General features: G+C 34.8%; 1 protein-coding gene across 1 annotated transcript in view; it reads right to left on the reverse strand.

Annotated features, from left to right (window-relative positions):
• Window positions 1-26,919, reverse strand: part of GALNTL6 (polypeptide N-acetylgalactosaminyltransferase like 6) — a 1,248,724-nt gene that overhangs the window by 851,435 nt on the left and 370,370 nt on the right. Inside the window, exon 3 of the mRNA XM_062212832.1 lies at window positions 2,339-2,447. Coding sequence (XP_062068816.1) covers window positions 2,339-2,447 — 109 coding nt within the window. The remainder of the gene's footprint in view (window positions 1-2,338; window positions 2,448-26,919) is intronic.

Raw genomic sequence — 26,919 nt, forward strand, 5'->3', positions numbered from 1 at the left:
AGAGGGATCTTGTAGAAAATTAAAAACAAACAAAAAACCCAAGTAATGTTTCATATATTGACGTGGATGAGTCTCAAAATCAATTCTGAGTTAAAAAAGAAAATCATACAATATTAGATAAAACTCAAATATTGGCAAAATGTAACTATTTGTTTAAGGATAAATATACAGGTGGTATAAATATCAGAGAAAATTAAGATATGAAACACAAAATCGAACTCTTGAAGGGTACATAGCCTTAGATCCTTTTACTTGGCTTACATATGGAGTACACAGGTGGTTATTTCATTTTTACTCTGTACTTCTTTGTGTACATGTGTGTGTGCGTGCACACACATATGGGCTAATAGACTTTTGTTGATATTTCCCTACATAAAAATAACGAATTCTAGTCTGTTATATTTGTCATATGTATTCTAATGATTGATACAGATTTGGCATTTAAAAGTTTTAAATTACATGAATAACTCATCCTTAAAAACCTGATGTATTGACAATTTTTTTAGTTCAATTTTCCCTTGGTCCAAGAGGATGAGGACATAAGAGGCATCTTTATCTAAAAGGTGGATTTGGTGAAATGAAGCCGAAATACAGGGGAAGTACTGGTTTTTATATCCCAACTTCATTATAAGGAAAAGGTAAACACCACAATTCACATGAAAATAACTTAAATTAATAATTACAGTTATCCTTAGTTGAGCTTTTAATATGTCCAATTGGCCAGTTACTATAAGTATACAATATATAATATTCAGAACGATTCTACAGAGCAGCAGACCTGCAACATAATTTGATTTTTCAAATTATATAAGTGATACATGTGAAAGCTAAAAATTGAACCTAGTTGCACCTCTCTCTCATATTTGCCCATGTCATTAGTCTATGTTGTTAAAATGCTATTATGCAAAGTCAGAGAGTGGAGTGTAATGGAACATTATCACACCCTATAATTAGTCCAGCTCTGCAAACAATTAGCTGTTTGACTTTGTTTGAAATCTTATAAATTCTTAGCAATCCAAGTTTTTAAAAATTAAGGGTAATAAAACCTATCAAAGCTGTTCTGAACTTTAAGTAAAATATATATGTGGAATAGCTCATACAAACCATTTATTCATTTTTGAGTATTACTATTAGGAATTTGTATGACAATTAAGTTGGTATTATTATGCTACCTTTTCATAAATCTTCCGCATCTTGGGGTAGACTAAGGAACAGACAGTTGGATTAACACAAGCCAATAGACGAAAAAAATGAGAGGACCAGAAAAGTGAAGATTTTGATAAGGAAATCATCATCGTGACAATACATGTGGCGATGGCCAATGCGAGAAGATGATGAAACCTGGAAGAGGTCGAGTCTCTTACACAGGGAAGTATTTTTAGGACAAGCTGCTCCTGTGCAGCTGCTAGAGGATGGTGCTTTGCTTTATTTAGCTCCTGCCATGTTGCTAAGACTATTTTACAGGCCAGACTACTTTCATAAATATTTAAACACTTTCACTAGCTACTCTGAGGGAATGAGTTATCTGGAAGACTAGCCAGGAGGACCACATCTTGTGGCTACTCATGGTTCTGCGACCGCTGACCTACAGTGCTGTGCCCCAGGCCTACTGATATACCTATACCAGACAGAAGCTGTTCAGCTTCTATGATTCCTTAACTATGAAAAAACAGAGTGCCTTCCATTGAATAATAGAATATGGACTTCCTATTATCTTCTATTCACTTTCACTGGATTTCTATTCACATACACTTCTGTTTCCAACAACCCAATTTTTCAGACCTTCTAGTATTTATTCATTTCTTTTTTCTTCTTTCTCTAGTCTGACTAGATTTCTGCAACATAGTATGTGCAGACTTATTTGATTCTATTCAACTTCCTGTTTTTCCAGATGCTGGCAACATCAGATCCCTGGTTGCTATAATCCACTGACTTATTGTACCCTTTGCCAATGTCCTGAAATTGTGGTGCCTCTTAGATAACGTGTATTTCTAGTTAGATACACTTCAGCTCCAATGAACCTTGCTTGAGCTGCAGCTCTACCAGATCATATCTTATTGGTAAGTTCCAAAAAGCCTCTGAAAGCATTTTATAATTAAAAAGTACTATAAGTTTCTAAAATTTTAATATACTCTTTTCCCGCTAATATTGAAAGAGATATTCATCATTTGCATAGCTTCTGAAATTTGAATTCACTTTGGTTCTATCCAGTGTTGACTTTCAATAGTGAGACATACTTTACTGTGTGCAGAAGAAATACTAATTAGAGATCCTTTAAGTGACACATGAGACACTGCAGTAAGTAACGTAGCACTTTGGCTTACACTGAACTTCATACCTGAACGCATAGCCTCTTTCTGAATGCTTTCATAGTCATGCCAGTCCTTTCTTCTCAAACCATCTGTCCATGAATAGAATTGCCCATCTCCCAGGCCCAGTGGAAATGTCTGTGGAAAAGGAAAGTATTCAGGCATAAAAAGAAGGTATTTCCTTTTGCATAGATAAAACACAGCCATGGACAAAATAAAAAAAAATATTTGTTGAATAAGTGATCCCTCTGAGTATAGAGAAGAGAAAACTATTTCTAGAGACAAAAGTAACACATATTTAAATAGTTTTTGGTCTGTAAAAAGAGCATGCCTTTCTTACAACCCCTATCATTTCCTATTTGTTGGATCCAGAGACATTATTTATTCAGTGTGTCACTTCCTCTAAGCATGATACTTTGCTATTTTCACTTGCCCAAAGTATAAATAATGGTAATACTACAAATTTTGGTTTTAAATTGAATAAATGTTGTGACATTTTCATTTTTGTATATTTTGGTCTAGTATATATGAATGGCTTTATAATATTTTTATAAGAAACCATTCATAGATTGTTCACTATGTGCCAGGTTAATACTCTGTGTATAGAAATTTTGTTTAGTCATAATAGTAGCCTTGTGTTGTAAATCCCCACGTTTCTGCCAACTAAATTTAGTCTCAGAGAACTAAAATAACTTGAATTAAACTTCAGTGGCAAAGCCAAGATTTAGACCAATTGTGGCCTCAACAACTGTTAATTACTGTTTCCCATCTAACTTTGCACTGCAGTGTAATTTATGTTTAAAAATATGGATGAAATTATCACCCACTTATCAACTATAGTCACAACACAAACTTTATACTTTTATAAATATTATAATTTCAAGGATATTATAATGTCAAGGAATTTGTTGTTCATTTTAATGGTGAGCTCAGAAATAAAGATAAAGAACACACATATAAGGATAATTACATGTATATAAAAAGTTTAGAATAATGTTAACTTTAAAAGGAAACTGAGGAGAAAGAAAAGTTATTAAAAACCAAAAAGAGGACAGTAAAATAGAAGAAAGTGGGAAAATTAAATTCTGGGAGTTTATAATAAATATTTTTACAAGTAAATCATCTTTTTCTAATTGATTTTCTTATAGTTAGAAATTTTACCAAAACTCAGCTATGCATAGAAAGTTATAATCAAATGAATTAAAATTACACACTCATGGTTTTGTCTCAACCAGCATTTATAAATTTTGAACATCTAATCAATATTTCTTATCCTGATTGACATGATACCAAATCAGAAACATGATCTTCAGATTTATAAATCTTGAAATGAAACATGGAGATATTTCTGTGTGAATTCCAGGTATACAAAGCTATCTTGCTACCTGGTATATTCTGTGTCTTTTATCTTGATGTGTTTTAAGGTACAGGATTATTACTAACGGATAAAGTAGATTGAACACAAAGTTAATCTTTACTTTCAACAAAAACAAGAGGAAAGTGATAATAAAGCAAAAATGCATCAAAAGGCAGATAGTTTTAATAACATAACCTGCATAGGCATCAGGAATTTCTGAGAGTGAGTTTAAATCTTGAGAAACTCAACAACAACAAAACAAACAATCCAGTTAAGAAACTCTTGAGTGCTGGTATAAGGATGCCAAAATAAAGTGAAAATCAGGGATCCACATGAACAAAGTTCTCTTCCCTCACCAGGCTTCCAGAAAGCTGCAAGGTCACAGCTTGTGCCAACAGATATCTATTTTGAGAACTAAGCACAAAAGACATATGGGTATCAACTCTGAGATAAAATCCAGTAACTGCAAGGGAAATCCCCTCAATAGCAAACTTTTCTCTATACATAGAACTTCATATCAATATTTTCATCACTTTATTTATGAGTAGGCAACCAAGGATTACCAGATATTTGTAAGATATTTTAACATAATATTTAGAGATCAAAAGTCAATAAAAGACATAAACTTGTAGGAAATAAACAGAAGCAATATAATACATATAAGAAAATTTCTCCCCAAATCAAAATTTAATTTCTTTGAAGATGTTTTTGAAAAATCATTCTATAGGAACATAATGGGTGGGGGGAAGGAGAATTTGGACAATAAGAAAGAGCTCCTGAAAAATAAAAATACAATAGTAGGTGAAGTAGCACTTTGACAGTAGGGACTCCATTTTGGAGCACTTGAGACTCCACTCTGGGAAAGCACCCCCCTCACCACCACTGTGAGACTCTGGTCTGAAACTATGATCTAAAACAGTAGAACAATAGCAGTCCACTACATCACACTTGGCAGAGCATAGGAACCCCCTAGCATAATTGTTCAAGTTTAAAAGTAGAAAGGTTGCACCTGGGTTAATGATAAAAATGTAATTTGTCTATGTCCTACATATAATTATAACTAATACCTAAATTAATGTCAGGATTATAAAATTGTAACTGGTATTGTCAAGCTTATAATTGATACTAGTTTCACATAGGTTTTAGGTCAGCTTGACCCCGGTAACCATGTATTCCCCCTGTTCCTAGCAACCATGAATCCCCCCCCCCCCCCGATTTTGTGGTTTTTGCCTTTATAAACCCTGTGCTTTAGGCTTCAGGGTCGAGAGTTCTTTAGGGCATGAGCCCACTCTCCACTGCCGGCAAATAAAGGACCATCAAATTTTATCAATGTGTGGAGCTGCTTTGTTCATACTCGCTCAGGTACAACAGTAGGGAAAGAACAGTTAAGAAACATTTTAGAAATAAAGGATTGGAAGAGCCTTACTAAGAAATAGAAAGCAAAAAAAAAATGAAATAGTGACAAGATGATAGAGTATTAAAATAAGGAAGCAAAATGACAGCAAGATTAGAAATTTTGATTGTGCAAGTGGGATAGAATGAAGTTCCGGAAAGGCTGCCTCTGTGTTAGAAAGCCAATTTATAATGAGAAATGAGAGTTACATTTCCTTCAAAAAGATTGAGATGAATTAATGATACATACATTAAAATATGAGCAATGAAAAGTGTGCCAATTAATAAGGCTAGAAGCAAAAAGAAATAATGTAAGAAATAGTTGAATAAGTCTAATGAGGAAAATGCTGTAAGATATTTAATAGTGCATTACATGCATGTTATATATAAATATATAAAAAACAGTAGGCAGTAAAATAGAGAACATCAAAACAGTAATTATGTGTCACATATAAACATGGAGGCATATAACAGAATAAAAATAAGAAATTGATGTGGTTGCTCTGGGGATCAGAAATTGCAAATAGGGGCCGATGCTGTGGCGCAGTGGGTTAACACCCTGGCCTGAAGTGCCGGCATCCCATATGGGCACCGATTCTAGTCCTGGCTGCACCAATTCCAATCCAGCTCACTGTGATGGCCTGGGAAAGCAGTACAAGATGGCCCAATTCCTTGGGCTCCTGCACCTGTGTGGGAGACCCGGAAGAAGCTCCTGGCTCTTGGCTTCGGATCTGCGTAGCTCCAGCAGTTGCAGCCAATTGGGGAGTGAACCATCGGATGGAAGACCTCTCTCTCTCTCTCTCTGCCTCTCTTCTCTCTGTATAACTCTGACTTTCAAATAAATAAATAAATCTTAAAAATAAAGAAATTGCAAACACAGAAAGTGAGCAAGGGGATTACTGGTTACCGTTACAATCTTTATAGTGAGATTTCCAATTTTAAATTATTTGCAAGCATTACTTTATATAAAAATAAACCTCATCCTTGAGATTTATTTTAAGATGTGTAATCATAATAAGAGGATTCTGGTTAAAGCAAAACCTGACATGGTGCTCTAACAAAAGCTACATTCCACATCAATGCCCTTTCTCTCTACCAGTGCTTCCCACAAGATCAGCATCAACAGGAAACTTGTCAGAATCTAACTCCCGATCCCAACTCAGATTTATTAAATCAGAAACTTTGAGGAAAAGAGAAAAACAGAAATCTGTGAAAAATCTTTTTGAACAAGTTCTCCAGATTATTTTGAGACTTAATAGAATTTAAAAAAGTCTAATATACTTCACTAGGAAAACCAACACAATTATCCTAATAAGGGAGAAAGTCAGAATAGGTATTTGGATTGGTGGTTATGATGCTGCATGGGATGCCAGCATCCCATACTGAAGTGCTTAGGATTGAGTCCTAGATCCATCCTAATTTCAGGTTTCTAATAATGTGCACCATGTGGGAGACCTAGATTAATTCCTGGTTCCTGGCTTCCAACGGGCCCAGCCCAGCCCTAGTCATTGTGAGCATCTGGGGAGTGAACAAAAAGATGGAAGTCCTCACTGTTCATTTGTCTCTCATGACATTTTGCCTTGGGAAGAAAAAAGAAATAAAAAGAAAAAGAAAGAAAGGAAGTCAAACTCTTTAGGAGATTGTGTGCCACAGTCTACTGAAGGGTCTTTCATATGTTGAAAGCTGATGACCAACATAAAGATTAGGTATGATGGCATCATTTTCACCTTCTAGAAAGGTAAATGAAAAATTGTAAGTCAATCCCAGTAATTTGTTTGTATAAAAGTAACCACTTTTAGTTGTTGTATAAAACTAACTTTTGATTCTAAAAGCTAAAACATTTAGTAAATGATACTTTTCATTTACGTGAGCCCTCTCTACTGCTCAGATCCATTTGCTTCTCTCCTGAAATATCTTGTGTTCTCTGAATCATTATAGTAGTGCAGACTCGTGATCTATGACATTGTACAATAAAGAAATTCTACTTTTATGAGGTATGTACTTCAGCTATTTATTTGTGAGTACCTTTTGGGTTTTTCACCTTGTGAACTGCTTATTCACTCTTAGGTCACTACAAATAATTAACTTGAAAAAAAATTCAGGATGAAAGGGACAGAATCCATTAAATAGAAACCATATATAATAGCTATAGTTGGATCCCAGAGCCTATAAAAATGTAATATATATTAGAATAGGTCAGGAGAAAAGTTTCCAAGAATAAAGCATTATGCATTGGCAATGCATTTCCCTAGGTAACAAAATCAAATATCTCTGGGGTCAGTGATGTGGCAAATGGATTGAAACTGGTATGTGTTACTCTAGGGATTGATGAACTCTGGGATTGTCTTACTACTATTATTAACTTCATTAAAAAACATTTATTCATTTATTTGAAAAGGGGAGAAAGACAAAAATAGATACAGAGCAGGTAGAGGAGAGAGAGAGAAAGAGAGATTTCTCATCTGACGCTTTGTTCTCCACTTGGCTGCAACAGCAAGTTCTAGGCCATACTAAAGCCAGGAGCCAGGAATTCCATCCTGGTATCCCACATGGGTGACAGGGCCCGAGTACTTTGGCCATTTTCCACTGCCTTCTTAAGCACACTGCTAGCTGGGATTTGAATTGCCTCTCTGACATGGAATGCTGGTGTCATAAGTGGATACTTAACTCACTGCACCCCAGTAACCTGCTATGCCACAACACCAGAACTTATACTATTATTATTTTTATTTAAGATTTATTTATTTATTTGAAAGGCAGAGTTCCAGAGAGATGAAAAGACAGGCAAAAGTAGATCTTGCATTTGCTAGTTCACTTTCCAAATTCCAAATGCTGGAACGGCAGTGGCTAGAGCTGGGCCAGGTGGAAGCCAGAGCTCCATCCAGGTCTCCCACCAGGGTGGCAGGGACCCAAGCAGGGGCCCTGCTTCCTAGGCTCATTTGGGAAGTGGAACAGCTGGGACTTGAACATGTGCTGATATGAAATGCCAGCATCACAGTCAGTGGTTTAACCTACTAGGCCGCTAACCCAGTCACTGTTATTATCTTTTCAATAATATATCACTTCTGAAGGTTGTCATTCTGAAGCTTCTGGTGAGTAAGAAAAACTTGCTCCTTGCCTCTAAATTAGAGCTCTCTTGTTTATCATAAGTATAGAGGTAAAGACTATGAAAATACTCATTTGTAAGTCTACAAAGAAAAGGGTATATTCTAAAACCTTACATTTTATAAATCAACCAATGAACATTTATTTTCATAATCAACTATATACCCCCTTCTCTACCTGGTCCTTGGAAGAAATTCATATATGATGCAGTACAAGGACTTTGGATCTAGGCCCAGAAGACATAAACTTTCTCACCATATGTAAGGAACTGACATGTCCTCTAGGTTCTTCTGTTAACTCATAAGTGGAGTTAAGGGAATCAAAATAATATTTGCATCTTACAAAGATTTTGAGTGGTAAATCAGAGAAAATAAGTGAAGTTTCTTGCCTTGTCAAAATGTGATATATGTATGCAGTTTGGTTTACTATTTCTGCTATTTTGATAGATATTTCATTATTTCTGTTGTCCTCCAGAAGTTTAACCACGGTTGCAGGGACAAAATTTATAAACATTAAAAAATAATATTATGTGGGTAATACTCTATACAGTAGATGTTAGTAGGATAAAGTGACGGGTATGAATTCTTGTATTGGATGTGATTGAATTTCTTATATGTTAGAGCTACCTGGGAGATGTTTTAAGCAAATAGAACATAACTAGAAAATTTATATGATAGGCAACATGGATGGAAAAAAATATCCAATCAACATTATTCTGATATTATTATATCCTTATAAGAAATGGATGCTGAACTGGAGTTCAGAAAGGTAAATGTACATAATAAGATCTTCTTGACCACATAATTAATAAATTACAAACTAGAATTTGAATCAAGTTTGCCTACCTTTAAATCTTATGAATTAATAAAACCAACAAACTTTTTTTAATGTTTTCCCTATTATTCAAATTTTGTTATGGAAATTTTAGGAAATAAATTGAAATAAAAAGGATAGGACTTTGGACCCTATGTACTCAGTGAATCATGAAAGGCTCTAAGATTGTGGAGAAACAGAATAAAGCATTATTCAGAAGTTAGTTTTGTGTTTGTTTAAATAACTTTTTACATCCTGTGTATGAACCCAACCATAGAAAACACATGGATCTAGAATAATCTACAGAGGATGTTTTGGATTTTTGTGTATCCACAAAACACAATGATAAATTTATTACAAGAACATAAAATCATTTTTAGTGGACTGGACCATCTTGTTCTTCACATTCTGTATAAATACTCAGATGCATCATTATTAACATAATTCCAAAATACTGACATAATTAGTAAGCCTTGAGCCAGTATATTTTGCTGAAACCTCTAGTTAATCCATTCTCCTTACTTTGGAAACAAGGTCAGAAATGGGATTGAAAATTCAGATGTGTGAAATAGGTAGAAGGTTCTACTAAGGTGTATAGCTCATTTTTAGATCTTAAAAAAATTTCAATAAGATCTGGAAGTGCTGATTGTTGTATGGAAATATCTTGATTTAAAATGTTAAGCTAATTTAAATAGTTGTAAAACCTGTTGCTGGACATGTATTCAGAACATATCAAAGCTGTTATTTCCAGTCTAAACTAAGCCTCTGGTTGAGTTTATGCCATAATCATAAATCACGATGCTCACTCAGCCTACCTCAGAAATTGATGACATTGTCTTTTGGCTATTGGTAACTTGACTAAGACTACCAAGACCTTAAGTTTGTGTATTTTGTGATTATATTAGCATCTCAATTTCTGAGAGCACAGAAGGATTTTTTTATATATCATTTTCGGGATCACTCATACAGCAACTGGCTCTGCAAGGTGGCTGTATAGATCATCAGAGCTAAAGTCAAATACAAAGGCACAGAGGGATGCAGAAATTTTTCAAAAGTGAAAAAGCTAGAAAAGTGAGTTCTGGTGAAGGGTAACTGAAGAGTGCTCTGGTTTCATTTCGAGGTTAAAGAAGACAAAATAACTGAGTGGCTTGATGCTCAGCATTCCAGATGAGATCATTGCTTCTTGCTGGCACAACATTACCTAGACCATAGCAATTGCAGGATGAAATTTTATTACATAGTAATGTTTACCTTCATTTGTGTGAGTTTCTATAGGATTCATTTGCAAGAAAAGAATGCTGTCACACTCTTGTTATAAAAATATCAGCATTTTATTTTATTTATATTCATGTAATACAAGGAACACACAATTTGAGAGTTCTGATATCTCTCGACTTCTACTTCAATCACCCTGAAATTGTTTTTAATGGGATTTTCATTCTTTCGTCAGTGGGAAGATTAAACATCACCTATTTTTTTTCATAGGCAAAGGTCAGAACACCCTCACTTTATGATTTATCAGGTGCCTGTGAAGAATTTCCAAAGATGTCTCCTTATTTACATAGCATTCCTGTGTGGGTAGCTGAAAAAAAAAAAAAAGAACTTTGTGTTAACTATCTCTTTTTTTCTATATTGTAACTTCCAATGTTTAATTAATATGACAAGCATAATCAGAATTAATTCTTAGGAAACAGATACTTCTGTTTATCTGGAACCATAGAGATCAGTAGCAAAGAATTCACCAGTGAATTAAGAACAACATTATTAAGAGTAGTTTTATTGGTTAAAGGAAATGGACTTAAAGTGCCTGGTAAAATCCTTCCTGACATTAGGTAGGGATAAGAACTCAGCAGTAGTCATAAATCCAGCTGACATACTCAATTTCTGTCTAAGCACAAGATGCAGGGTGGTTACATTACTGACCCTCAAAATTACTATAATTTTAACTTTTCTTCATCACAACAGAAACCTGTTAACTCAGCAGGAGGACCCTCTAAATCCCTGATTGCTATGCAGCAGCATACCTTGAAGAAATCCTGAGGAGATCAGCATCTTACAAATAGGACAAATTTCCTGAAATTTTTTCCCATCTCAAAGTATGATTTCTAAAGAGAAAGATTTAAAAAAAGAAAAATTAGCATGAAAGTGGAAAGCATAACTGGAAATATAAAAGGAAGATCATATCATAAAAAGCATATTATATTAACCTTCATGAATCACCAGTCCCTCTCTTGATGGTGAATCCATAAGCTTGCAGTTTTCCTGGGGGCTTAAACCTGGGCTTCTTGACCCCCTAAGTTTTTCTTCAGAAGGTCATCACATGGTGTCTCTAGAATTCCACCCTTTCAATTTGTCAAGGAAAAAGCATCCTCAGTTGTTCTCCAGAATCAATATTATACTTAAACTGTGATTCTATTTTCTTATTAATATAAGCTTACTGTGTTATTTCTAAAAAGAAATGTATAACACAGAAAGATGAAATAAGAATTAGAGAGAAAAGCAATGATATTTTGTGATGGTAAATATAGTGGCACAGAAATCAAAAAAGGTGTCAGTTCTTTCTCCAACTTATATGTCATCTAGGTATTTTGTATATCTAGTTACAAATAAATAGACTAATAGCACTAGATGTAGAATTACAACCGAGGATACAAAATAAGTCTACAAATAAGAATTTATTAGACAATAGTATGGCTAAGTTTTATCGTCCTTAAATATCGCTGTAAAACATATGAAGGTACTTTTAAAGTTTATGAGACATGAAATTCATAGATAAGATTATTTTGGTGCCAGAAATTTTGCAAGTCATGCATACTTATATCATTAATGCATCAATAGTTAACTCTTTCACATTCATTAAAATAATCATTCCATTAACCACATGTATACAACTGTAGATGATACCTCAACTTTGTCTTCAATGAGGTATTTTGTTCTTTTATTTTTGTTGTAATTTTAGATGTAAATTTTTTGTGTGAAGGAAATTGTCCTAAATAGTGAAGACAATTGAACTATGAAAATGCAGCGTTATAATGAATCAAACCAATGTTTTAAGCCTATCATAATAGTTGAGTTGATATTTATTTTATTTATTTTTTATTTATTTATTTGATAGGTAGAGTTAGAGGCAGTGAGAGGGAGAGATAGAGAGAAAGATCTTCCATCCATTGGTTCACTCCCCAAATGCTTGCAACGGCAGGAGCTGCACTGATCCGAAGCCAGGAGCCAGGTGGTTCTTCCCGTCTCCCATGTGGGTGCAGGAGCCCAAGCACCTGGGCTGTCCTTCACTGCTTTCCCAGGCCACAGCAAAGAGCTGGATTGGAAGAGGAGCAGCCAGGACTAGAATCTGCGCCCATATGGGATGCCAGCGCTGCAAGCAGAGAATCAACCTACTGTGCCACGGTGCCGGCCCCATTTTATTTTTATTATTTTTCAAGGTTTTTTTTATTCGTTTTATTTGAGAGGTAGAGTTACAGACCAAAATATGGAGAGACAGAGAGAAAGGTCTTGCATTCACTGGTTCACTCTCCAAATGGCTGTAATGGCTGGAGCTAAGCCGATCCCAAGCCAGGAGCCAGGTCTCCCATGCAGATTGCAGGAGCCCTAGCACTTGGGCCATCTTCACTTCTTTCTCAGAACGCAGCAGTGAGCTGGATTGGAAGAGGAGCAGATGAGAGATGAACCAGTGCCCATAGAGGATGCCAGTCCACGGACGGAAGCTTAGCCTACTATGCCACAGAGCCAGTCCTGAGCTGACATTTTTTAACTCCTTTAGTATTTAAGAAAATTTATTTAAAAGGTGAAAAAGTAATAGCAAACCATTTGAAACTGAACAAATATTTATTTTTAGGGGTGTCACAAACTAAGCTGTAAAATGAATCAATTGTAAGTCAAATATCTTTCCTGGAGATAAGAGAGGCTACTTAGATTGTGTTTCTTGTGTACAATCAACATTTAACACAAGTGTAATTTCCTTCATTCCACCATTTAGCTAGCCAGTCAACAGGTATACATTTATTGAATGTTTGCTTTGACACGAGAAATAGATTTATAGTTGACAATCAGACAAAACTGCAGCCCTCAGGGACATTCTATCCTAGTACAGGAGACACTTAGTTAATTAATGGTAATTGAGCACCTACCACATACCTGACACTGTTCTAGATATGTGGGGCCTATCAGTGATCAAAGAAGAGCAATATTCTTGCTCTTGAGGGGCTTGCATTCTGGAACTGTAATATTAAAAACAACAAAAAGCAAGTAAACTGCACAACATTCCTTTCATTGAAATATTTTGTACTTTATGTAACTGACATGTTGTCAGAAGACAGAATAGGGCAGTGATGTACTGGGTTTGGGACACGATGAATTTAAAGTGCCTAAGACCTAGAAAAGAGGTGTCTGGGAGAATATTGAGTTTACTGAACAAATAAGCAATATTACTATCTTAATGGAAATATTCACTCTAAAATAGTGTTTTGTACAAAAAGCATTTCACTTGAATATAGAAGTCTGTTCTTATGTGAGTGGGTAAGCCTCTTTTCAGACATAAGTGCCCATACTTTGGAATATCTAAAGTAGGGTGCTTTTAATAGTGTCTGATTGCCTGCAGTTAAAAAAAAAAAAAAATCTGCAGTGTCACAGGGAGGTAGAAGGTGAGAAGGGGATAATCTGCACTTTCTTAAGTACCAAATGACAAAATGTCAAGATCTAACAAGTAGAAGAAAAAGTATTTAAAATCTAAATCTTAAAAGGATCTTGGACTGTGACTTTCACAGCTAATTATTTTAAATACCAGCAAAGATGTTTTCCAAGCTCCTAATTTAGAGTATCTCATTGAACAAACTGTAGACATGAAAGATAATATATCATTGTGATTTACTGGTATCTGCTCCGTACTCTGAAAATAATTAACTTAAGGGAAAGCAACTTCGATTTTTGTAACTATAATTAGTAGTCAAGAAGTTTTTAAAATCTGAGCTATATTTAAACACTCCATTTTTAGAACACTAATATGAGATTGAATAACATTGTAGGCTACAGAAAAACATGTATCTGCATAAATCTTTAGTCATGAAATGTAACAGATTTACATGGTATTTACCATTTCTGTATTTAGAAGTCCAACTACATGACAATGCAATTTATTCTACCTTATTTCCTATGGTATCTTGAAAAGTGTCAAGAAAGGAGATATTTCAGATTGCAAATTTATAAGCATTCTAGTTATTATTTTAACTGTGATATTTTAAAATATACCCTTTCAACCATTCTGTCATTCACTTTTTGTGTTGTTTTCAGTAAGTTTCATGAAATATTCAACAGTTTATTACATAAAAGGCTTTGTGATGGATGATTTTATGAAACCTTAGGCTAATGTAAGATTTCTCAGTATACTGAAGGTAGGTTAGTATAAGCTATGTTTGTAAGGTTAGGAGTAATAAATGAACTCTTGACATGAGTTTTTTCAACTTATGATGGATTTATCAGAAAATAACTATCATGATTCAAAAAACATCTGTAATGAACAGCAGAGGTGTCAAGGAATAAAAATAAAATAAAACATTTTACTTATATAATGGTTAGTGTTTATCTATATGCTTTAAAGATAGAAAGCTAAGACATACTTTCCTTATCTAGCATATATAACTAATGTATAAATTTGATTTTGGCTGAACACTTTAACATGCATTTCTCTACCATTCCAAACTTTTGAAATACATAGGTAATTCAGATGCATTCAGGAAATAAAATAATTAATAGTTAAAAGAAAGAATTCTGGTATCTCACTTTCTTAATAAAGTGAGAATAGCAAAAAATTTACTTAATTAAGTTAAAGATAAGAATGCTATATTTATTTATGAACAGCCATTATTTACTTAATAAGTAATAAATGTACATAAGTACAAACATATGTTCAATTAGAAAAACTGCTTTTCAGTTTTAATATCATTTAACAATCATAGGGTTTTAAGCTAGTACTTTGCTATACACAATAAATTAATATTACAGAATAATTGGTTTTATAAATATTAGCAGCCTTATGAACTTAGGAAAATAGATCACTTTGTTTAAAACACTAAACATTTAAGTGTTTTCAATTGCTATGAATGTTCAAACCTTCAAAATTCTTTAACAAAACTATTCTATAAATTAATTGGAGAAAACATCCATAATGGATTTCTGATTTTAGCTACAGCCTATAAAGAGTTTGACAACTGTTACTCTTGTTCTTCAAATAATAATAATGCTATGGAAGACTAAAAACACACTTTTGTTGACCCATCAGAGAACTGAACTTTCAGGGAATACAGGATAGATACCAAAATATCTACACTTATACATATAATATTCAAATTTCAGAAAACTGAAGATGGAGAGAAAATCTTGGAAGAATATGAAGTAGACATGAGGGGGTTGATAATATCTTTTTAGTGGAGAAACAGGGACAAAACCTAAAGAGAACTTCTTTTCAGCAACCATGCAAGAAAGAAGAGTTTAGAAACATGCAACATGTTGAATGACAAAAATCCACTGACACATAATTCAATATTAAGCAAAATAATTCTTAAAGAGGGAAGAGTTTTGAGACAGGTATAACCAAGAGAATCCATTGCTAAACTCTCTTAGGAAGAAATGTTAAAAGATTCTCAGGGCTGTTGATGTAGTGCAGGGAGTTAATCTGCTTTTTGATACTGGAATCCCATATCAAAAGCCTTGTCTGTGCTGCCTTGTATCTAGCTCCCTCCTGATGCACCTGGGAAAGCAATGGAAGATGGCCCAACTGCCACCAAAGTAGGACACCAAACTGGAATTCCTGGCTCCTGACATCAGCCTGATCCACTCTTGGCATTTGTAGCCATTTGTGGAGTGAACTAGAGGATGGAAGATTTCTCATCTAACAAAAGAAGAAGATTCTCAATGAGAACAAAAATGATATAGTTCAAAATTCAGATTTACTTACATAACAAAGGGAGAGCATGAGAGCAGAAGTAAATGAAGTAAAGTGAAATCTTATCTTTCTTATTCTTAATCTAAAGGGTAATGGTTCATGTTAAGTAATACTGTTAACAGTGTTAATATAATATTATAATATTATAATAGAATAGAATAGAATATAGCATATGGATAAGTGAAACACATGACAGCAATATCTTAAGGAACAGAACAATTTGGGAACCATCTATAAAAATTCTGCAGTACATCCAGCATAGCATACTGTTATTTAAAGGTGGATTTAATTTGGTTTATAATATACAATGCAGACTTTATGGAAATTAAGAAAAATCTAAAATGGGGGGTGGGGCAGGTATTTAGCTTAATGGTTAAGGTATCTGTGTCTCACATCAGAGCTTATGAGTTCTACTTCTGGCTCTGGCTCTAGACTCCAGTTTCCTGTAAATGTAGACCCTGGGAAGCAGCAATGATGGCTCAAGTAATTGGGTTCTTGCTATTCATATGGGAGACATGGATTGTGTCCCTGACTCCTGGCTTTGGCCCTTGTCCAGCCCTGGCTGTTGTGGGCAGATGGAAATTCTCTGTCTCTCTCACTCTCTCTATCTCTCTCTCTCAAGTAAATAAATGAAACAAAGAATTTTAATTGATACCTAAGAGAAGAGATAAATCATACAATGTAATTAGTGCTATAGAAGGCAGAAGAAAGAATTAAAGAAACACAAAAAATGCAACAGAGAGAAAAGAGTAAGAAATCTGATAAATATACTAATAATCACTTTGTGAGTAAATGATCTAAATAGAGTAATTAAATGAAAATTTTTTTCATAGTGAATTTAAAAAAATAATCAATTGTATATTACCTAGAAAATTATTTAAAGACAAATTAATTAGAAATTAAGAGATGGGGAAAATATTCCATGGTAAAACCAGTCAAAAGAAAGTTGATGTAGCTGAATTTATTTCAGATAATTAAGAGTCCAGAAGAAAGATTATAAAGATATAAATTTGCATAAAGCTGTTCATTTTCCAAGAATACATATAATCATAGTTATATATGTACCTAGTTATGTATGTATCTAAATTTGTAATATAAAAATGAAGGAATTTCAAGAAGACAGTCAAAATTACTAATGTGGTTAGAAACTTCAACACTTTTTTTTTTCATTAACAATGGGTGAATGGATAAACAAATGTAATATATTCCAGTGATAAATGAACTACCAAGATAAAAAACATGGATAAATCTTAAATGTACATGTTTTGGTGTAATTAGTATGAAACTAATAGTATCTATCATAACTTTTACTGTATGATATCTTGGGAAAGTAAAAACTATGGTGCTGGTGTAAGAAAGTTAGTCGTTGCTAAGGTTTTTGAAGACTAAGCAAAAGCTGAATATAAGAAACGCAGATAATAATTTTTGGAAATATCCTGTATCATACTGTAATATGGATCATGGCAGTATATATTTCTCAAAATCCATTAAATTTTATATCACAAAGAGTGAAACCTAGTATATGTAAACTAGAACAACTGTTTAGGAGGTCCAGGTAATCTCAGGAGGGGATATAGAAGACAACAAAAACACTAACAATTGTGTAAAACAAGTTCACTGAAGTCATTGGGGGAATGAAGCAGTGAGTGTAGAAAAACTAAAAAAAAATGGATACAAGAAGTTGGTATGGTATGGTATGAATATCAGTGCCCCCCCCCCATCACCACCAATTGATACACTGCAATCAAATACTTCATGTACTAATGTAAAGAAGTAGAACCTGTGGGGAGTGACTAAGTCATAAGGACTCCACCCTTATAAATGGGATCAATGCCCTTATAAAAGAGATCCGAATGAAGGTCCTTGATCCTATTGCCATGAGACAACACAGAAGCTGCTGTCTATGAGGAATAGCTCCCCCCACATCAGACACCAATACGCTAGTGCTTTTAGCTTGGATTTTTCTTCCTCCAGACTGTGAGTAGCAAGTATCTGTTTATAAATTACACAGTCTAAATTATTTTGTTGTAGCAGTTTAAATGGATTAAAACAGTGTTGTAATGTCATTGATATAGCTGTATCCCATAGGAACATGGGTTAGTAATTATGATGTTTTTGTACACGTATACCAGAATTTAACAATTTAAGTGAATGGGTGCTGTGTGGTAAGAATCAATTGTTTCACTGTCAGAGTAGGATATGATCCAACTGGTAATAAAGTACAGGTGGAAACATAGCTGTGAATTCATGTTTAGTTTAATACAACCACGGGTGATTATATACAGAAATATTCATACATATATATATATGTGTGTGTGTGTGTGTGTACATAGTTCATACACAAATATATCCCTTTGCCCTGCCACCTGAGAGGGTCAAGAATACCTAGTAATGAGCACACCTAACTCTCAGATCACTGTTTTCAATAATAATTTGGATATTTATGTATTACCATGTGACATTTCTGTATATGTGTATAATGTATACTATTCAAACCAGGGCAATCAACACCTCACTTTCTTTGATGTACCTTATGACTAAAGACTAAAGAGTACTTTTCTACTATTTTCTTGTAGAATATATAATAAGTTATGGTGAACTATAGTCACCTAAATCTGCAATGTAACAATAGAGATAGATTCCTTCAATCTGTGATTAGGTATCTGTTATCCAAACTACCTTTCTCTCCATATAGGCCTCCCAGTCATTAACAATTATTATTCTGCCTTCAGATAGAGATTTTTAGCTTCTATATATGAAGGAGAACATGTGGTACTTCTCTTTCTGTGTCTGCCTTATAATGCAGCAATACTCCTACTGGTTATATATTCAGACAAGATCACTATATCAAAATGATACATGCACTACCATGTCTATTTCAGTACTATTTACAATATATGAGATATTGAATCAACCAAAGTGTCCACCATCCAATCACTGGGTAAAGAAAATGTGAACATATAATACATATATATTACATATACACAATGGAATATTATTCTCGCAAAATGTAAGGAACTGCTCAAAACACAAGTAAGCAAGCCAATTAAATAAACAAACAATAACAAATACCCAGAATTATGACTGTAAAGATAAAGAACCCCAGAGTCAACTGCACAAGCTACCAAAAGGACAAATCTGGGACAATTTGAATAAAAAATTGGAAAGATAATGTTCAATAATAACTAAAATTTCTGTGAAATGATATTGATATAAATAAATGACAGGAGAGTCAAATGTTCCTTGCAGATAACTTCCTTCCAAATAACTTAGGTACGTCTCTCAAACCCAAATGGGTGGAACGTAACTCTGCATTCCTTAACTGTTGATATTGTGACTACTTTCCAGGTAAACATGACTGAGTGGGATTGGTAGTAGCACCAAAAATATATTGGAGGAACCTGGTAAGTATTTCTTTAGCTAGCTGATCAAGATCGACATCAATACTGATAATTCATGGTAATGCTATGCACTCTTTGACATGATGCAATGAAAATAATGCCTCATCTTAGTACTCTTCCTTCCCAAAATCCACAATCCTTGTCTAAACATAAGATAAAAGCAAACAATCCCAGTAGAGAATCACTTTACAAAATACATAGGCAATACTCATCAAAACCTTCCAAACCACCAATAAAACAAACATATAAGAAAATGACATGGCCAAAAGGCACTTAAATGACATGATGACTAAATGTAATATGGTAGCCTAGAAAGTGTACTGTAATGGAAAAAGAGCATTAGATTCAAATTAAGCAACTATGATTGCAGGATGGACTTTAGTTTCAATATTTCTTTTCTTCTTCTTCTTTTTTTTTTTTTTTTTTTTTTTGACAGGCAGAGTGGACAGTGAGAGAGAGAGAGAGAGAAAGGTCTTCCTTTGCCGTTGGTTCACCCTCCAATGGCCGCTGTGACCAGTTCATCATGCTGATCTGAAGCCAGGAGCCAGGTGCTTCTTTCTCCTGGTCTCCTGTGCGAGTGTAGGGTCCAAGGACTTGGGCCATTCTCCACTGTAATCCTGGGCCATAGCAGAGAGCTGGCCTGGAAGAGGGGCAACCGGGACAGAATCTGGCACCCCGACCGGGACTAGAACCTGGTGTGCCAGCGCCGTAAAGCGGAGGATTAGCCTACTGAGCAGCGGCACCGGCCTCAATATTTCTTAATCATTTGTGATAAATGTATCCTGTTTAAATGGGATGTTACTATTAGGAAAAATTTATTTTGAGTTTCTTAGGATTCTGTCCTCTACAATATTTCCATAAATCTAAACTTTTATAAAAATAAAGATAATTAAAATTAATAGTTTGTCACTATCAAGTGTGAACTAGTACAATGCAGAGAAAGCCCAAGCTATCTCTTCCTATTATTTCCTAACAGTTATCTTTATTTATTTACTTGTCTTGACACTACTTAAAATTCTAATACACCAAGGAGTCTCTTTGTTAGCTTGTTTAGGAACTAGAAATCCATTCAGCCAAATGAATTTGTGGAAGGGCAAATATAAATTTGACTGAAGTGAGAATTAAAATTGCAGTCTCAATCCTCTTTATTAAGCCTATGAATAAATAAATAAGGCAGTCCTACTAATATAACTCATTTTGATCTTATGTTATTATGTCTATAAAAAGAGAAAGCAAATTATGTTCATTTCAGTTGAGTCATAATTTTGGACATCTGTTAAAAGACTGCAACTAGCATCAGTTTGCCTTTGTTTTTCTTTGTTTGTACTTCCTTGTTATGATTTAATAAATTGCAGCACTAAACTGAATAAAGACATTATTTTTCAAAGTTTGGTCTTTTTGGGCTGGCACGTGGCATGGTGGGTAAGGTCGCCACCTATAGTGCTGATATCCCTTATGGGTGCCTGTTTGAGTCTGGGCCACTCCACTTCTGATCGAGCTCTCTGCTGTGGCCTGGGAAAGCAGTAGAGGATGGCCCAGCTCCTTGGGCCCCTGCACCCATCTGGCAGACCGGGAAGAGGCTCCTGGTTCCTGGCTTCGGATTGGTCCAGCTCTGGCCATTATGGCCATCGAGGGAATGAACCAGCAGATGGAAGACATCTTTCTCTCTGCCTCTGCCTCTACCTATCTGTAATTCTGCCTATCAATTAAATAAATAAAATCTATAAAAAAAGTTTTATCTTTTTTTGAACTAGTTCATTTATGTGACCAATGACTTCAGTCCTTCCTTAGAAAGACAGAATCAAAATTCTTCAAATAGAGTATTTTAAATTATAGTACATTTTTCTTTTTGAGTGGGGATATTACATAACATTAATCTGTTGGTAGCCATATGTTTCACCCAGATACTCTGAAGTTGCAATGGATAATTTCCAGAATGTTGGATTATCTCATATCTAACCATTGTGGCAAATTTCTTGGATCAGAAGTTATATACAAAATTTTGTGACATGAAATTACGAGATTGTCAATTTTGACATATGTTATTGTATGGGACAAAGCATTTTTAAATTTCAAGTAAATATTCTATTTTGTAACTAGACTTTCTTATAATGTAGCATCTTTTCTAGGATATTTGAATCCAAAGAAAAGAGAACTTGCAATTCAAAAAATGAGAATTTCTGTAGTCTAACGTTTCTCATATATTTTGAACAATTATTTGTGACAGAAAAACTCTTTTTTCTCTATATAATGTTAATTTAATACTTTTTTATTTATTTATTTTTTGACAGGCAGAGTGGACAGTGAGAGAGAGAGAGACAGAAAGGTCTTCCTTTGCCGTTGGTTCACCCTCCAATGGCCGCTGCGGCTGGCGCACTGTGGCCGGTGCACCGCACCGATCCGAAGGCAGGAGCCAGGTGCTTCTGGTCTCCCATGGGGTGCAGGGCCCAAGCACTTGGGCCATCCTCCACTGCACTCCCAGGCCATAGCAGAGAGCTGGCCTGGAAGAGGGGCAACCGGGACAGAATCCGGTGTCCCATCCGGGACTAGAACCTGGTGTGCCGGTGCCGCAAGGTGGAGGATTAGCTATTGAGCCGCGCGCCGGCCCAATTTAATACTTTTAATTTAACACTGGATACTTTCCTCCATATAGTAAATGGTAATTATTTGAAAATAATTGTTCTTCAGTTTTCACACAGACATGATTACAAAAGACTTCATCATCCTCATCGGACCCAAATGGTTAACGAACTGTTCTTGTATGTGATGTTCATGCAGAATCTGATAACATAAGGGAAAGATAATTTTAACTCTCCTATTCTGTAACCACTACTTTTCCTAAAATGGACATTGAAAACACTCTGTTATCTATAAAATCTTATGTCTTTAAATATAAAATTATATTTTGTGCTCATATAATTGAGATAGTTCACAAAGCCTCCCAGCATTGTGGAGTATTAATCATGCACCACAAAAATTCTCATTAACATTTTTTCTTCAAGTCCCAAATGGTACAAATATGAGAAGCTGTTCAGCAGGATCAGCTTTGCTGAGATTCAAGTAAGCCTGACTTAGCTATTAGTGCTATTTTTCTAATGTTTCAGGTACATAATTAAGTAATTTTAGCTCACTTAATTATAAATCTTAAGATTTCAGGATTTTTAGAATGCATTGGTTATGCATCTATTTTTGCATTCACTAGCTCTGAAACAAATTCAAGTTCACATTTACACTGATGATTGGTTTACTAAAATAGTTAATGAACAGAAAGTGAAATAATACATTACAAAGGCATTGTTTTAGTAACTGTAGGCTTGCTGAAGGAAAAAAAAAAGGTGTATAATTTAAGATCAGAACCTCTGATGACAACTAAGCTTACAATATGTACAGGTCATGGGTCTTACCTTGTAGTGCTTTAGAAATAACTGAATGACCTCTAAGTGATATCAATAAGGATTCCACAAAGAACTTAAATGGCACAATTCAACTATTTAATTATAGACTCCCACTAACACTTGATTCCTGACTCTTATTTTATTCTAACAATGATTATCCACTTTATAAATTGGAGAAAACTCTTAAAAAGCATGAAGTATAGGAAAAAATATGTAAATCATATAAAATGAAAATATGTTCTAAAGGAGTGGATCTTAATATTTAAAAAAAATCACCATAGCTTAGAAATAATCATTGGAAACAACTATACTATGCAGTTAGCATGCATATGGTCCTGTGCATGGCCTTACACTGGTTAATTTATTTAATCCTTAAAAACCTCATTCAAGGCAATTTTTAATCACTGTCCTCTGTAGCTGCAGAAATTGAGGCACTGAGAGTTCCAGTATGTGTTGAAGGTCACACAGTAAAGAACAGGCAGAACCATAGTCGTTTGTCTCCAGTTGGTTTTAACAACGGTCTAAGGAGTGGGATGGCTGGGTTGCATGGTAGGGTTATATTCAGGTTTCTGAGGAATCTCCAGACTGACTTCCATAGTGGCTTAACCAGTTTGCATTCCTACCAACAGTGGGTTAGTGTCCCTTTTTCCCCACATCCTCTGGAAATTAATTTGGCAAACAAAAAAGCCATCTACACATTAATGTTTAATGCAGCTCAATTCACAATAGCTAAGATCTGGAACCAACCCAAATGCCCATCAACAGCAGAATGGATAAAGAAATTATGGAACATGTACTCCATAGAATACTATACAGCAGTAAGAAACAATGAAACCCGGTCATTTGCAACAAGATGGAGGAATCTGGAAAACATCATGCTGAGTGAATTAAGCCAGTCCCAAAGAGACAATTATCATTTGTTTTCCCTGATCGGTGACAACTAACTGAGCACCAAAGGGGAAACCTGTTGAAGTGAAATGGACACTATAAGAAACAATGACCTGATCAGCTCTTGTCCTGACTCTTGTTGTACAATGTAATACTTTATCCTTTTTAGTATTTTGTTGTTGTTGTTGTTCTAGTACTAGTGGTTGAACTCTGTAATTAACACACAATTATTCTTAGGTGTTTAAATTTTAACTGAAAAATGATCCCTGTTAAATATATGAGTGAGAAAAAGGGAGGGAGGAGATGTACAATTTGGGATATGCTCAATCAGACTTGCCCCAAATGGTGGTGTTAGAAACATGCCAGGGGATTCCAATACAATCCCATCAAGGTGGCATGTACCAATGCCATCTCACTAGTCCAAGTGATCAATTTCAGTTCACAATTGATGACTCTGATAGGTCTAAGAGTCAAAGGGATCACACAAACAAGACTAGTGTCTGCTAATACTAACTGATAGAATCAAAAAGGGAGAGAATGATCCAACATGGGAAGTGGGATACACAGCAGACTCATAGAATGGCAGATGTCCTACATAGCACTCTGGCCTCAGAATCAGCCCTTAAGGCACTCGGATCTGGCTGAAGAGCCTATGAGAGTATTTTAGGCATGGAAAGCCAAGACACCCTAGAAAAGAAAAAAAAAAAAAAAAAAAAAAGAAGACCTAAATGAAAGATCTCTGTTAGTGAGATCCCAGTGGAAAGAATGGGGGCATCAAAGAAGGAGGTACCTTTCTCTGAAGGGAGGAGAGAACTTCCACTTTGACTATGACCCTATTGGAATAAGATCAAAGTATCAAAGTCGGCGAACCCTAAAGGCTTCTATAGCCTTGGCAACTCATGACTAGAGCCTAGGGAGATTACTGATGCCATAAACAAGAGTGTCAAATTGTTAAGTCAACAACAGGAGTCACTGTGTACTTACATCCCATGTGGGATCTGTCCTTAATGTGTTGTCTAATGTGAAGTAATGCTATAACTAGTACTAAAACAGTATTTTTACACTTTGTTTCTCTGTGGGTGCAAACTGATGAAATCTTTATTTAGTATATACAGAATCGATCTTCTGTATATAAAGATAATTGAAAAAAAAAACCTGGTGTTAAATTGGAACTTGCATAGAAAATTAATTAATTTTAAAAAAATATCATGTAGTATCTCTGTCTTTAATGTGCTGTACACTGTTATTTAATGCTATAACTAGTACTCAAACAGTATTTTTTCACTTTATGTTGTTATGTGGGTTCAAACTGTTAAAATCTTAATATATACTAAACTGATCCTCTGTATATAAAGAGAATTGAAAATGAATCTTGATGTGAATGGAAGGGGAGAAGGAGTGGCAAAGGGGAGGGTTGCAGGTGGGAGGGAAGTTATGGTGGGGGGGGAAGCCATTGTAATTCATAAGCTGTACTTTGGAAATTTATATTCATTAAATAAAAGTTTAAAAAAAATGGTCTAAGAAGGAGTTACTACACTGGCTCTGAACAAGGGTTTATTTAGGAAAGAAATGAAAAAATATTTAACCTCTTAAGAAAAGGCTGTCCAAATGGTGATTGAAAGTTAAGATTTCCCAACAGAATTCTTGATGCTTTTCCCACAATTTCCTGCTTTTTCACTAAAAGGCACTACCAGTAGTCTAGCTTCCTCACTGCGTCTCCTGACAACTACAAAAGTTTCCCTACAGTGTTCCCTCTTGTTTTCTTTTCTTCTCCTATAATCCATTCTGCACAAAAATAGAAAGTAGGCTTTTTAAAACACAATATAAATTATGCACTTTAAACTTATTTATTAATTCATTCATTACACTTAGAGTGAAGTCAGGGGTACTTTCCAAGGCTTTGGGAAACCCTCCATGGTTTGGCTTTGCTCCCCGTTTCGGTCAGACTGTGGAAGACTTCCCCACCTAATAAAACATACTTCATTTGGCCTCACTCACATTCTGTTTCACACACACAAACGGAAAGCTGCTCTGTCTCAGGAATTTTACAGCTACTATTTCCTGTTTCTGGAATGTCCTTTCCCCAGCTGCTCATTTGATTGCCTTTTTCTCATCATGCAGATCTCTCTTCCAATGTTACTTATTTCAATAAGCTTCCCTCTAACCCTTTCCAAAGTAGCTTCTTCTGTCTACCATTTCACTCTGTCCTACTTACATATTTTTTGTATCTGCTACCACTGTATGTAATATCTTGCTCTACTGGTATTAGCAGTGTTAGCATGAATTTATTAAAAAAAATGTACATTCACTCATTATATCCAACCAAGAGCATTCACTATAAGAGAATGTTTTATTTTCAAACATGTTAAAGATACACAAATGGACGACATACGTATGAAATAATGCAATGTCACTAATTACTTGTAAAATCCTAATTTTACATGATCTCACACCTGTCAGAATGGCTTTTATCAGAAAGACAAAAAATAACAAGGATATGAAGGATGTGAAGGAAAGGGAACTCTCATATAGTGTTGGTGGAGGTTTAATTAGTTCACCATTATGGAAAACAGTATGAAGGTTCTTCAAAAAATTTTTTGAAAATACAGGTACCACATTTTCCAGTCATCCCACTTCCATTTATTTACCCAAAGATATATCAGTAAGATGAATAGCTAAGTTCTATAATCAACATTTGTGTACATGTGTGTTGAACACATTGGAAATTTACACTCTTAGGAATTTTGGAGTAAACAATACTGTTAACTATATGCCCACCATCCCATACAGCTAAAAAAGCAACATATGAACAAGTACACCTTCTCTCAGAGCCTAACAACCATTTCATAACATCTACCTACTCTCCAGCATTTGTAACCATCATTCAACTCTCTGTCTTTATGAGTTGCAGTTTTTCAGTTTCCCCCATAAGTAGAATGTGTGGTGTTTGTATTTCTGTGCCTAGCTTATTCCATTTAGCACAATGTTTCTCAATTCCAGCCACATTGTCACAAATGTCAGAATTTCTTTCAATTTTAAAGCTATGTTGCATTCCATTGTGTATATATATATATATATATATATATACACACACATATATATTTCTTTATCCATTCATCTGTTGATGTGTATTTAGTTTAATTCTATAACTTAGCTTTTGTGAACAAAGGAATGTGTGACCTTCCTTTGTAACAATGTTCCTTTGACCTAGTTTTACAGTACTCTCACAATTTGGTGAATTACCATGATATTAGTTTAGACATTATGAATTGAGCTGGCCTCTGCCATCTTTAAACTTACCCAGGAC

The sequence above is a fragment of the Lepus europaeus genome, chromosome 16, assembly GCF_033115175.1.
Source record: "Lepus europaeus isolate LE1 chromosome 16, mLepTim1.pri, whole genome shotgun sequence".
Taxonomy (NCBI): domain Eukaryota; kingdom Metazoa; phylum Chordata; class Mammalia; order Lagomorpha; family Leporidae; genus Lepus; species Lepus europaeus.